We start from the raw sequence: 12,419 nt of genomic DNA, 5'->3' as shown, positions 1-12,419 counted from the left end.
GTTCTGGCAGTTGATTCATCACCTTCCCAAATGAAAGGAGAGACCCGAGTTGGCAGCTCCTGCCCGTGGCATAAGGGTAACATGAATTCAAATGCCATGGCAGGCTGATTTTTTTGAGAAAACCGTAGCTGCACCTCTTCACTGCATAGCTATGTCTCTTCACTGTGTAGCTGCCTTTTCATGGTGTAGCTGAGACCACCCAAGGTCTTGCTTTGGCTGTTGTAGTATTGCTTTTGCAATAAAAATGAGAGCTAAGACTGGTGCGCTGATGCCCAGATGTCAGAAATGAATCTCTTACTTTTGTTTTGATACTGGTGCCCGTTTATCCCTGTGTCTTACCCATGGTGTTTAGAGGCTTGGGTTATGTGACTGCCTGTGCTAGATACGCTTTTGTAGAGGCTCGACACAACGGCTTCACTGGACTTTGTAGAACCCCTTTATAGTAAACTCGGATATAGTAAAGTAAAACTAAAGTCCCAGTTCGTCTTCCATAGGTACATTTTTTCCCCATTACAGTATATACATTTTTGGTCAAACTCTGTTATATTAAAGTGTGTCTGGCCGCAGAAACGTACGCCTCATAAAATTGCATTTCCGCATGCGCGCTACCTAGAATCACACACACAAAAAAAAAAATCTTTTTGAAGAACAAAACAAAACAATAACGCCCAGTGTTTTATTTTTTTTAATGGCTTTACCACCAGACACGCGAGCTGCAACGAGAAGCCAGCTTTACGTAGACCTTAGAGCTGTGAGGGAAAACATGCAGCGTGTAGGAAAGAAAAAGTAAAGCTGGCTACCAACGTGGAAGAAAGTGAAGCGGTCCATTCAGAAAGTAAGAGTAAAAGTGTAGTAAGAAATAGGGAAGGCAAGAAATGGCCAAACATTCACAGCACTGTGCAGTGCAAGGTATGGGGCTGTAGTGGCAAGAAATGGAGGCGTGGCATGTGAGGTTTTGCCACACTTGACTGTCGCTTACATTTCTTTACTGCCTCTTAAATGACAAAAACAGCAGAAAACGACATCGTGATCATGCAAGGCTTTTGTTTTCATATGAAATCAAGTTCGGTTGTATTCATAGCCATGCTGCATTCACGCTAAAGAGGTACTTCCACAAGATGTAAACAAAAAAATGTTATAACTGAAAAAAAGTAAATAGCACAAATTATGGTAAGAAATGGTTGGAAGGTATTTTAGAGTGCTTGTTCTTAAAGCAGCAAGATATGCTTAGCAAGTAGCCATTTAATTACCAGACGCTATCTTCATGGTCATGTCATCACCAACAACAGATATAGTAAAGACCCTGATATAGTAAAGATTTATGCCGGTCCAAGTGACTTTACTATAAAGGTGTTCTAGTGTATTACTCACACTTGCTGCTGTTTTCCCCGGAATGACCTAGGTTTATGGTGTGTGCAGGCTTTCCTCCACACGGCCCAGTACGATGCAGCCATCTCTGACTACTTCCGCAAGCAGTACCTAACCGGAGTGGCCTGCCTGCCCCTCCGCTATGGCACCAACCCACACCAGGTCCCAGCACAGCTGTGCACCAACCTGCCCAAGCTGCCAGTCAGTGGTATGTTACGTTTGACTTGTAGTTATGACCTGAATGCGGCAGTGCAGCTGCAAAAGAACTGTGTGCATATTCTGATTTCTTCAGTGAAATTCATTTCTCACACGAGCTTGCTTCTGCATCAATTACACACCATCTTGTGTGTGTCTACAACAGCAGAGAAAACACTGTTCGCTCAGCCAAGCTTTGTGGACTTTAGCAAACTTGAGACTGACTTGCACATATGGTCTCAGGCCTTTTTATATGCCACCAAAAGCAAACAGAAAATGATAACCTCTGTTCCACTCACCGCTGCAGCATTTACTAGAACATCGAAGGATGCTGCCTTGCATCGGGGTGTAATTAGGCTGGATGAAAGCTTACGCTTTCAGTGCTGTGGAAACATACGTGCACACTCTTGCACATCTGCACTCATATGTGGAGTGCGTGCACTCATACTCGTGCACAGTGGAAGTAGCGTCTGCAGGGCTATCAACCTGAAAGTAGTGAGCATTCTGTCGACTAGGCAGACTGACTGCACAGTAATTGGCAGACCCTGGTACTGCCTGACTGCAGGTACAGAGAGCCAACAGATGCAAATAAAAGCAAATGCAGCACATCAGGTGCATAACAAAATGGAGGAAGAAGAGGGAGAAGTCAGTGTCTCAAACATAAATTTTTGCTTTCAGAGCAGTGAACTGGAGACAAGGTCAGATTCCTGTGATTTTGATATCACTTCTTGACAGTACGTCAAAGTTTTCTTGCCCCGTTGCTGCGTCTCTGTAGTTAGGGCGCTCGACTGCCGATGTCAAGGACGCAAGTTTGACCCCGGACGCGGCAGCCACTTTTCAGTTTTCAGTGCAGGCTAAAAAGCAAGGCGCCTGTGTAGTGTGCAATATCAGTGCAACTTTAATGAACCCAAAGGTGCTTAATAAGTTTCCGGAGCTGTTCACTATGGTATTGCTCATAGAATGATTTGCTTTGGGACGTTAAACCCTATAAACCAACAAACCTCAAAATTTCCTTGGGAGTTTATCGCATGACTGTAATTGTGCATGCAAGTCATGCCAAAACGTGGTGCTTGTTGTAAATAGATCCACACTAGTGTTGCTGGATCAAACAGAGAGAAGCAGCTGCACTAGCTTGTTCTTAATATTGCAGTGTTGGCCATCAGTGCTGTGTAGTGCAGCGGCTGTTCTGCTCTGACAGGTAGCTTCATAAGTGTAGACAGTGCTTGAAGATAACTGCTGATCTCACTGCACATGGGAATATTTCGAGACAATACGCAGTAATTCATTTCCCGTGGTACTTGCAGTTCTGAACGGCTCCCCAGGCTTTATCAACCTTTGCGATGCCCTCAATGCCTGGCAGTTGGTGAAGGAGCTCAAGGCTGCTCTGGGCATTCCTGCTGCAACTTCCTTCAAGCACGTCAGCCCTGCAGGTCTGTCCTTGTTGTCGGTCTCCATACAGACATTGTATACTGACTGCCATCATGTGTGTTTCACTGAAATTATTGTATGCATGTTGCATGTGTGTGTGCATGCATACCAATATGTACATTCTTTACAGGATAGCTCTGTGTGAACTGTGTTGTTTAGGAAGGGTATGTACATGCAAGGATTTTTCACCAAAGGGCTTGGCTTAAGGCATAGGTCCCCAAAGGGAACCCCAACAGCTTTCAGAATGCACTGGAAAACCTTCCATGCCAGCTTCTGTGCCTTTTCCGACATGCATGCAGGAACGAGAGTGCAGATGAGCAGAACTCATATTGGAACGCAATCAAAAAACTGGCTGTATCAGGAAGCACTCTGTTGCAAACAGTTACGGTATGATTATTAATCCAGAACTCAGAAAGGAAAGGCAGGAGCTGAGGCATGCTTGCTTTTCTGTATTAGAGATGCAAAATACGTCCAACACAGTGTTTTAAATTTCTCTTGACCCGGGAATGGTGCAATCTGAGCAGGCTAATGTATTATGAGATGTGAGCGTAAACTGTGCAAGAACAACAAAATGAGGCAGTGATTCAGTTCAGTTCAGTCGTGTCCGACTCTTCGTGACCCTATGGACCATATCACGCCACGCTTTCTGGTCTCCCACTGTCTTCCTAGCATTACATAACTTCATCTGCAGTGCCTCGAGGATGCCATCTAACCACCGCGTTCGCTGCCTACCCCTTCTCCGGTGACCTTCAACCTTTCCCAACATCAAATCTTTCTCCAGCGACTCCTCTCTTCTCATCAGATGACCAAAGTAGCTGAGCTTTAACTTAAGAATTTGAACCTCCATTTAGCAGTCAGGGTTTATGGTCGACAATATCGACTGATTTGATCTTCTGGCAGTCCAAGGAACTCTCAAGAGTCTTCGCCAGCACCACAATTCAAACGCGTCAATTCTTCGGCGGCCAGCCTTCTTCACAGTCCAACTCTCGCATCCATACATCACAACTGGAAAGACCATAGCATGCATTATACGGATCTTGGTTGGCAGTCTAATGTCTCTGCTCTTAGCAATTAGTGCCGCCCGTTTTTTGTCTTTTTGGAACATACTCCATGAATTGTGATTAGGGAATCTGGGGTCTAACATTGACTGCTTCTCTCCGCAGGTGCGGCTGTTGGAGTGCCGCTGTCGCGTGACGAAGCCAAGCTCTGCATGGTGGATGACCTGTACAATGACCTGACCCCCATTGCCACTGCCTATGCCAGAGCTCGTGGTGAGTGCAGCTAGTCGAGGCCATGCATTTTTCTTACCGCTGCTGTCCCACCATGCTTGCGCAAATGGAAACCTGTGTTAATCTCATTAAGTGTCTACTGCTCAAGAGTCACCTTAAAATGCTGCATTATTGCTGGCCATCTGCTGGAGGCATACCTATCTTTCATTTTTCCTGCAAATAAACGCTTTGAAGTAACTTTTCCTAACACCATCTCCGATAACAGTGCTTTAGTGTGATGTGGTGCTTGGCTAAGACGTCTTGATGCACTGTGTTAACATTATACCATAACAAAATCATGTATCATATTTACTTTACTGTAAGTCTACCTGCCCTTTAAATTTGAAAAACAGATGTTCGGGCAGGGGAGGGACGGCGTACAGTTTAAACCAATGCATGGAACCACCGGTGGAGGCAAATACTATGGCATTGTTACAATATTGTGTTTGCTCCATGACTCTCCCCAGGGCGTACAATTATAGGCTTAGTTTGTGTAAATATGGTACATCCAGTAATGTAAGTGCTTGCATAAACTGGTCTTGCAGCATAGAAATTCATGTTGTTTCTTTGTCAGTGTAACATACGAGGTTTCCTGATTCATTGGCAAGAGTCATCGCCAAATGCTCCACAGGCATCAGTTCTGCTGTATTGCTTTCAGGTGCGGACCGCATGTCTTCATTTGGAGACTTTTTGGCCCTGTCAGATGAGTGTGATGCAGCAACGGCCAGGATTGTGTCACGGGAGGTACGTGTATAGTTATTGAAAAAACTTTGTGCTTGAGGCTAGATATTAAAAGTTGGGATTGTAGTGGAATGAGTAGCTGATAGGTACATAATAGTACTGGTTTTGGAGCAAAAGACAAGGGCATAGAACTCGCAGCACAGAATTAGATATTGTGATAAGTGTTTTTAACTCTTTCTCCTTTGTGGTAAAGCTAGTATTCAGATTAGTAGCATTAGCCCAAATTAAACTGCTGTAGCAAATAAAGGTGCTTTCTGTAGTCGGAATGTTTTAGTTGCTCTGTGCAGAGTCATAGGTCGCAGGTGCAGCCACGAGCAAGCATTACACTGTACACGCAAACCGCTGCGTGCACTGCCTACCTCATAACTGAAAGATTGCATGCTGTGTTGCTGTAAAGTGTTTGCTTTGTGCATTACAAGTTGGGTGTCAGTAGCGGTAGTTTTATTGTTCACCACATACTGTTTCTGCCCCTTTATACGCTTAGTAATGCACCAGCTGACTTGGTACTCAGCTCGCAGGCCTAATAAATTTCAATTTCTCGTTGGTTTTTGTCACAGGTTTCTGATGGTGTGATTGCACCTGGTTACACGGACGAAGCTCTGGCTATCTTGGGCAAGAAGAAAGGCGGAAACTACTGCGTGCTCAAGGCAAGGCTTCTTTAAATGTAGGCTTGTTCCAAAGTGTTGCTTCTATGCCTTCTTTAAAATGTTTCAAATGTTTCAAGCTGGGCAGTCAGGTGGCCTTGCCCTAGCCCTGTGTGTACTTTAGCCTTTTGTGTCATCACTAATAACAGGTGATGCAACCTATGTGGCTTGCCTACCTACCTCTTACCACTTTATACAATATAATTAAGTTTATTACTACAGCTACTGCAACAATACCAGCACATTTTATTCACTGGCTTTGCTTGAGAAAACCTTTCGCGAAGCTTCTTCCTAGCCTGATTCACTTTGGGACGTTAAACCCCACAAACCAAACGACCAAAACATCTTTGTGTGTGTTTTAAAAGGCCTCTGACCAGGGTCTTGACATTTTAAATGAACAAGCCTACTGCTTTGATCACCATCAGGTATCTAAGGTGGTCTCTGCAAAACACTACATCGATGCATGCCCCCAAAAAGTCCTGTAATCCTGCCTTTTGGAGAGCTGAGCCTCCTCATGTGCTGGCATCTGAAGCACCATGATGCTGTGCTCCGCACAGATGGCATCCATTGGTCCCTTTCTCTAACTGAAGGCAATCACACCTTGTGATTGAAAGGCAGGTTTAATGCACTGTGTTACCCACTTGTGAGTGCACTTTTCAGTGTCCGTCGATCAGATGAAAGTGAAGGATTCAGGGCATCGTGTCTTAATGTCGCTTCACTGTGTTGAGACATGCTGCATTATTTCCAAACAGACACTTGAGGTACGGTCCACTTTATTGCAAGGACGATCGTGAACTTCCTAATTCCAACGGCGAACAGAAGATCAAGGCAATCCAAGCACAGCTTGCTCTAAGACGCGCTGGCTTTTTCTCCTAGCGAAGACATTTGATCCTATGCACAAGCAAAAGCAAAAAGGAAGAAGAAAAAAACCTCGCAAGGCAAGGCCACGACTCCACGCCTTTTGCCAGCATCAGAAAAGGCAGACGAATTTCGCTTGTGGAGTCTAGTTGACAAGGCAAGAGAAGAGTCTAGATGACAAGGCAGGAGAATAAAAACATTGCAGAGGAGGTAGAGAGAGAGCAGCCCTGTAAAATGGCTTGATTTATATGGCTGTAACGCTGCTATTAATTAGCATTTTCAAAAACGTTTTGGGGCTGTGCTTTTTGGGGACAGTGCCTCACAGTCACCAGTGTAGAAAATATTTTCGACCGGGGTAGTCAGTGGACCTTAAACGGGAACTGTTTGTGCATAAAGGAAGAGTGCAGTGGACTTCCTTACTTTGGTGGAAACCACCTCAACTATACCATGAGGGAAGGTGCGAAGTGAAAGGAGGAGGTAGTAACACAGTTATCGAGGTTTAGATTAATTGTGGCTCTGTGGGTTCGTTAACATAAACATCGGCAGCGCAAAGCACATTGGGGACCTTTTTGCCTCCATTGAAACACTGCTGCTGCATCTGGCATTCCACCCCATACCCTCATGTGCAGCAGCTTAATGCTGTAACCACTGAACCACTGCGATAGGCGAAGGGAAAAGATGGACTGAAGATGCATGTTTGTTCTTGGCCTTTTTTATAGTGCTTCTTGTTCAATGCTGATTGTTGCTTTTACAGTGGAACCCGGTTATATCGAACCCGGATATATCGAATTTTGGTTATATCGAACTCACGGAATATCCCCTTGAAGATCCCATGTAAAAGTATAGGAAAGCCGCGTCATATATCGAACTCAATTTCACCGGCCGTTCGATATATCAAACTCCGCACCACGCACTGGAAAGTGTGCCTTCCCCAAAGACGATCGCATCACCCTTGGCCGTTTGCCGCGTGATGTTTTCAAGCCATGCGCCGAAGGAATGAGGGGACAGTTCAGCGACGGCTGGTCTGGGCAGCCCCGCGCCCATACCCCAAAGGCGTGCGCGCATCTGCAGTTATCCTTTCCCGCGCGCCAGTACATGACGTTTGCAAGATGTGCGTGGGTGTGCCCATTCTTTTGCCGAGCTATCTCTTTCCTTCAGCACGCGCTTACGCATGCGTCAAGCCAGCTCAGCCCGTTTTCAGATAGAGGTCGGACGCTTTGTCCAGCGTGTGTTGCGAACACTGCGCGCGGCGGCTGACGTGGCTATGGCGCCTGCGGACGGTAAGAAGCCTCCCTCTCTCTTTGTGTTTTTTTTTTTTTTTTTTTTTTGCGAGAGTTATCTATTCTTATCGCTGTGCTGTACGCGGGGCGCAGCGTAAGATATGGCCGACTGTGGACGTTAAAAAGCGTTTTTTTTTGGGGGGGGGGGGGGGGGGGGGGGGGTCGTTTGTTTTTGCACCTATGAATCAACGAAAGCACGCGGTCAGCTGCGATCATGACACCCGCGCCAAGCGCGGCGTGATAAATGGAACCAGGCTTGTGCAATCAAGCCATCACGGGTACTCTGCCGCCAAGTTCGCTCCCCGCCACAGCAGGAGCTATCAGACGATAAACGCCGCCGCGACGTTATCGCTGCGCAGCATCTTGGCACGCTGCCAAGAAATGAGCTGTGGATGAGACGACCGAAACGGAGTGCGCGCTCGCGATTTCTGCCTGGCGACACAGATACCTTGTTCCGCTGACGCTGCCGCGGTGGCTCGAGCGGCGAGAGGGACGCAGTTCCAACAAGTTGGAAATTTTTCGCTCTGTCGCTGGTGGCTGAGATCGCTCAATCGCTTGCATGTGAGCGAGCTGGCCTTAACGCTTTTTTTTTTTCGCTTTCCAAATTCTCGGGCGCAAAAGTGAAAGGTGGGTTCATTATGCGAGTGGGTTGATTACGCGACAAATACGGTATCGTTTTTTCGCATAGTAAGAGCCATCACAAGCCGATTTTTGTATATCGAATTATCGATATATCGAACTATTTCACGATCCCCTTCGAGTTCGATATATCCGGGTTCGACTGTATTACCTATGCTTATGCACTTTTTTTGGCAGTGTCTCTCCGGGGTGGCTCAGTGGTTATGATGCTCGGTTGCTTTTCAGTGGAGGCAGAAAGTAAAACGCCCGTGTACTGTGCAATGTCAGTGCATGTTAAAGAACCCCAGGTGATAGAAATTACTCCATAGCCCTCTACTACGGTGTCCCTCACAGCATGAGTCGCTTGGGGACTTGAACCCGATGGACCAAGCAAACCTTTTTTTTTGGCAGTGTGTCGTTGATTAGATATGCTTACTTGCATAGAATAAAAGAGTTTCGTTGTCGGAAGGAATAGGTTGAATGCTAAGCACATCACCTTACTCCCTCAAATAAATGTTTATTTTTTTCCTGAGCAAACCAAATTTTCTGAAGGATCCTAAAATGGCATGATATGGTACATATGGTTTAACGCTCCAGATTAAGTTCAGCCACCTGGGGTTTTTTAACATGTCTTGTGTTTCTTTCGCCTCCATTGAACTGCGGCTATGGCAGCTGAGGTTAAGCTAGTGTTCTTTGGCACAACAGTCGAGCACTGCAGGGGGGCAAAGAATCATAAAGCAATTTGGGCAATCTTTACATTTGGTTCTCCAGTGCATAGAGAGAAATGGGCATGGGCAGGACATGTAGTGCGAAAAGAGGATAACCGATGGTCGCTTAAGGTAACAAACTGGATTCTGGGCGGCGGAAGGGTAGGTGGGCTGATGAGGTTAAGAAGTTCGCAGGGGTCAAGTGGATGCTGCTAGCACAGAACCGGGTTAATTGAAGAAATATGGGAGAGGCCTTCGCCCTGCAGTGGGTATAGTCAGGCCACTGCTGCTGCTGCTGCTGCTGATGATGATGATGAGAGAGACTAGACTTGCTGCAGTTATTCCGTAACCGTTTGAGCATATGGCGTTAGCTTGCAAGCGTGCTGTGCTCTGAGGTGCAAGATTCCTGATGTATGTACTGCAAAAGACATTGCATTGTGCTTCTCCCAGATTGATGCAAGCTACGAGCCAGCACCCATGGAGTCCCGCACACTGTTTGGGCTGACACTGGAGCAACGCCGCAATGATGCCAAAATTGATCGTAACCTCTTCAGCAACATCGTTTCGAAGAACAAGGATGTGAGTACTAAGCACTTCTCTTGAGATTGGCCTATTTGTGCAGACACTTGATGCTTAGTGTTCCTGATGTGACTATTCATCAGTGCAGGCATAATCCCTGATGCTGTAGTGTGGCTGTTGCAGGGAGAGGGGTCGTCAGCTGAGAATGGCATGTTTTCACATGCATATCTTAGGCCTGACGAAAATTTGGAGGGGTTAAAGACTTAAAGAAAAGCTTTGAGAGTTCAACTACGTGCAAATTTATTGGAGGTGATGGTTTCTGCGGTGGCCACTTTAATGGCCAGTGTCACTAGCCGATTTTAATAGGCAAAGTGTGACAAAGTGCAACAACAATGTGATAATGGGTTCTTTTTTTTTTGGCAAGGACATCATGAGTGAGTAAAATGGTGGGAAAAAAGATACAGTACTATTAAATTCACTTTTTGCCACCAATAAGTGCTTCTTTTGCTGGTAGGGAAGCATAAAAGATTCAGTTTTCGCCAAGAACAACCCCTCTTCATCCGAGCCTCGTCACCACTTGTTGTCCACCTGGGGTTTACCGGAGTCACCCAACAAGTGGTAAACAGGACGACTCACATGAGCAACACGAACACGTTTATTATGACGTCATGTTTGCTTCGTTCTCACAATAACAATGTAGTTATTCTTGTTCCCAGTACCTTTTTAGTCACTGTTTGCCAAAACAAGGCTCGGATAGTTACTGTCCATGTGGTGTTGGTGTGCATAAGTACTGCTGAGGTGGGTCATCATTGTAGATGTTTACTGATGGTGAACGTTTGCCTGCTTCTTCCTAGTTGCCCGAGGCTGCTATCCGGGATCTGATAGTGGCCACCATAGCTCTCAAGTACACCCAGTCCAACTCTGTCTGCTATGCAAAGGATGGGCAGGTATGCATTCAGTCTTCATCCACACACTGTTGGCAGGTGGTGACTGCAGTAGCCTTTAGAGCAAGTCTTCATTATTTTTGTAAAGCGCACAAGAGTAAGAGCCTGCTGTTTTCAGCAGCGGTTGCGTTTTAATAATACTCATTCTTTATGACATCATATGCTTTCACCAACATGCTTTCAATGTATGTCGCCGCCGACCACAAGGACTGGTACTCTGTGCTACCATTTATAATGTACGCATACAATACCGCCCAACAGGAAGCAACAAGTTACAGTCCATTCTTTCTCCTCTATGCCCGGTCTCCTCGACACATCCTCGACACCATCCTCCCGTTCTCCACAGACGACAATCCTGGGATTGCTGAGATCCTCTGCCGGGCTGAAGAAGCCCGCCGGATAGCCCGCCTGAGAACTCTCACCTCACAAAAGCACTGCAAACTCCGCTGTGAATACCGCTCCACCCAGGGACACCGAAGCACTAACATTCCCAGGGGACACAACACATCACCACCCGCACCATGAAAATTCACATTTCTGCCCCAACAAACATAACTTTGCATCCTAACTGCTTCTTAAACGATAAACTCATTATTGAAATGATTGCCCTGGTATCCACTAAAGCCATTGTCACCACACCATCCACAAGCACATAGACCGTGTTCTTTAACATAACAACAGATGGAGGAATTCCTTCACGCAGCGCACTGTCTCCAGCGACCTGACCTCCAGCGGCCGCGCTGACTAGTTTTCCGGCAAAGGCGATGCCGACCGCCGCCGCCGCTGTGGGGACGGAAAGCGGCGTGCAGAAGAGGCAGGTGGTGGTAAGACACTTCAGTCGGAAGCAGGAGAGTGGCTGCGCGGTCCATTGGTCTGGGGATATTCATACAAATATGGGGACCATTGCCAATTAGAGTCGTAGAAACGGTTACGTGGCGGAGCATTTTGGACGGGCCGATCGTAACAGGTGAGTGGGCGGCTGCGGTAGTATCGAGCTATGCGCCCCTCAATGCCACAGCATCGGCACACGGGGGTTGTGCGACGAAAACCTTGTTCCCTGGAGGGCTCTGAGGAGACAGGGTGCATTGGGTAGCAAAACTCATCTTCAGGTCTTCGGGTTGGACGCCGGAAACAACGAGCAGGTGATGGTTGAGGATGGTACTCATAGTGCTGATCATAGTGCGACAAGAAGTTAGTCGGGCGCGAGTCGTAGCGAGGCGGGTGACCAGGGCGGCTATCGAATCTTGGTGTTAAGCTGTTGGAGCAAGCGTCCGCGTGTGTCGTATTGATAGAATTCATAACTGGCACCGAAGGGAGCAAGGAGGGAGGCCCTCGAGAGCCGACAACGTCAGAGGGCAAAGATGATGGAGACCGTACAGGGGGCTCAAACTGCTGCAGTTCCTCTCGAACTATTTGCCGGATTGTCGACGACAAGTCCATGAAGTTGTCTTCAATGCTCGCCACAGATGGAACGTTGGTGAGCCGCCCAAATTTTGGCGTTATGCGACGAGTCTTCAATGTCTCGAATGTGCGAACATGCCGAATTACATCACAGACGGCATTCAGGTCACCTTTGGCAATTAGAAAATTATAAAAATCATCTGCGATGCCCTTCAGAAGATGTCCTACTTTATCTTCTTCGGTCATATTAGCGCTTGCTGTTTTGCATAGCTTCAGGACCTCCTCTATGTAAGTTGTACATGTTTCGTCAGGTAGCTGAGCTCTGTGCGTAAGCGTGTATTCAGCTCGCTTCCTTCGTGCAAGGCAGTCGCCGAAGCACTGACGCAATTCGGTAACGAAATGGTCCCAGGTGGTAAGAGAGTCTTCGTGGTTTTCGAACCAAACAAGA

The 12,419-nt window shown here is 46.7% G+C and overlaps 1 protein-coding gene across 1 annotated transcript in view; it reads left to right on the top strand.

The window, feature by feature from the left end:
• LOC146186795 (bifunctional purine biosynthesis protein ATIC) overlaps positions 1 to 12,419 on the top strand; it is a 37,397-nt gene that overhangs the window by 12,649 nt on the left and 12,329 nt on the right. The window contains exons 8-14 of the mRNA XM_084607412.1: positions 1,420 to 1,576; positions 2,868 to 2,993; positions 4,155 to 4,262; positions 4,918 to 5,003; positions 5,558 to 5,647; positions 9,558 to 9,686; positions 10,481 to 10,573. Coding sequence (XP_084463538.1) covers positions 1,420 to 1,576; positions 2,868 to 2,993; positions 4,155 to 4,262; positions 4,918 to 5,003; positions 5,558 to 5,647; positions 9,558 to 9,686; positions 10,481 to 10,573 — 789 coding nt within the window. The remainder of the gene's footprint in view (positions 1 to 1,419; positions 1,577 to 2,867; positions 2,994 to 4,154; positions 4,263 to 4,917; positions 5,004 to 5,557; positions 5,648 to 9,557; positions 9,687 to 10,480; positions 10,574 to 12,419) is intronic.

Source organism: Amblyomma maculatum, chromosome 6 (assembly GCF_055883805.1).
Source record: "Amblyomma maculatum isolate TAMU_Amacu chromosome 6, ASM5588380v1, whole genome shotgun sequence".
Taxonomy (NCBI): Eukaryota; Metazoa; Arthropoda; class Arachnida; order Ixodida; family Ixodidae; genus Amblyomma; species Amblyomma maculatum.
The sequence above is the reverse complement of the archived record's forward strand: the minus strand, read 5'-3'. Positions and strand labels throughout refer to the sequence as shown.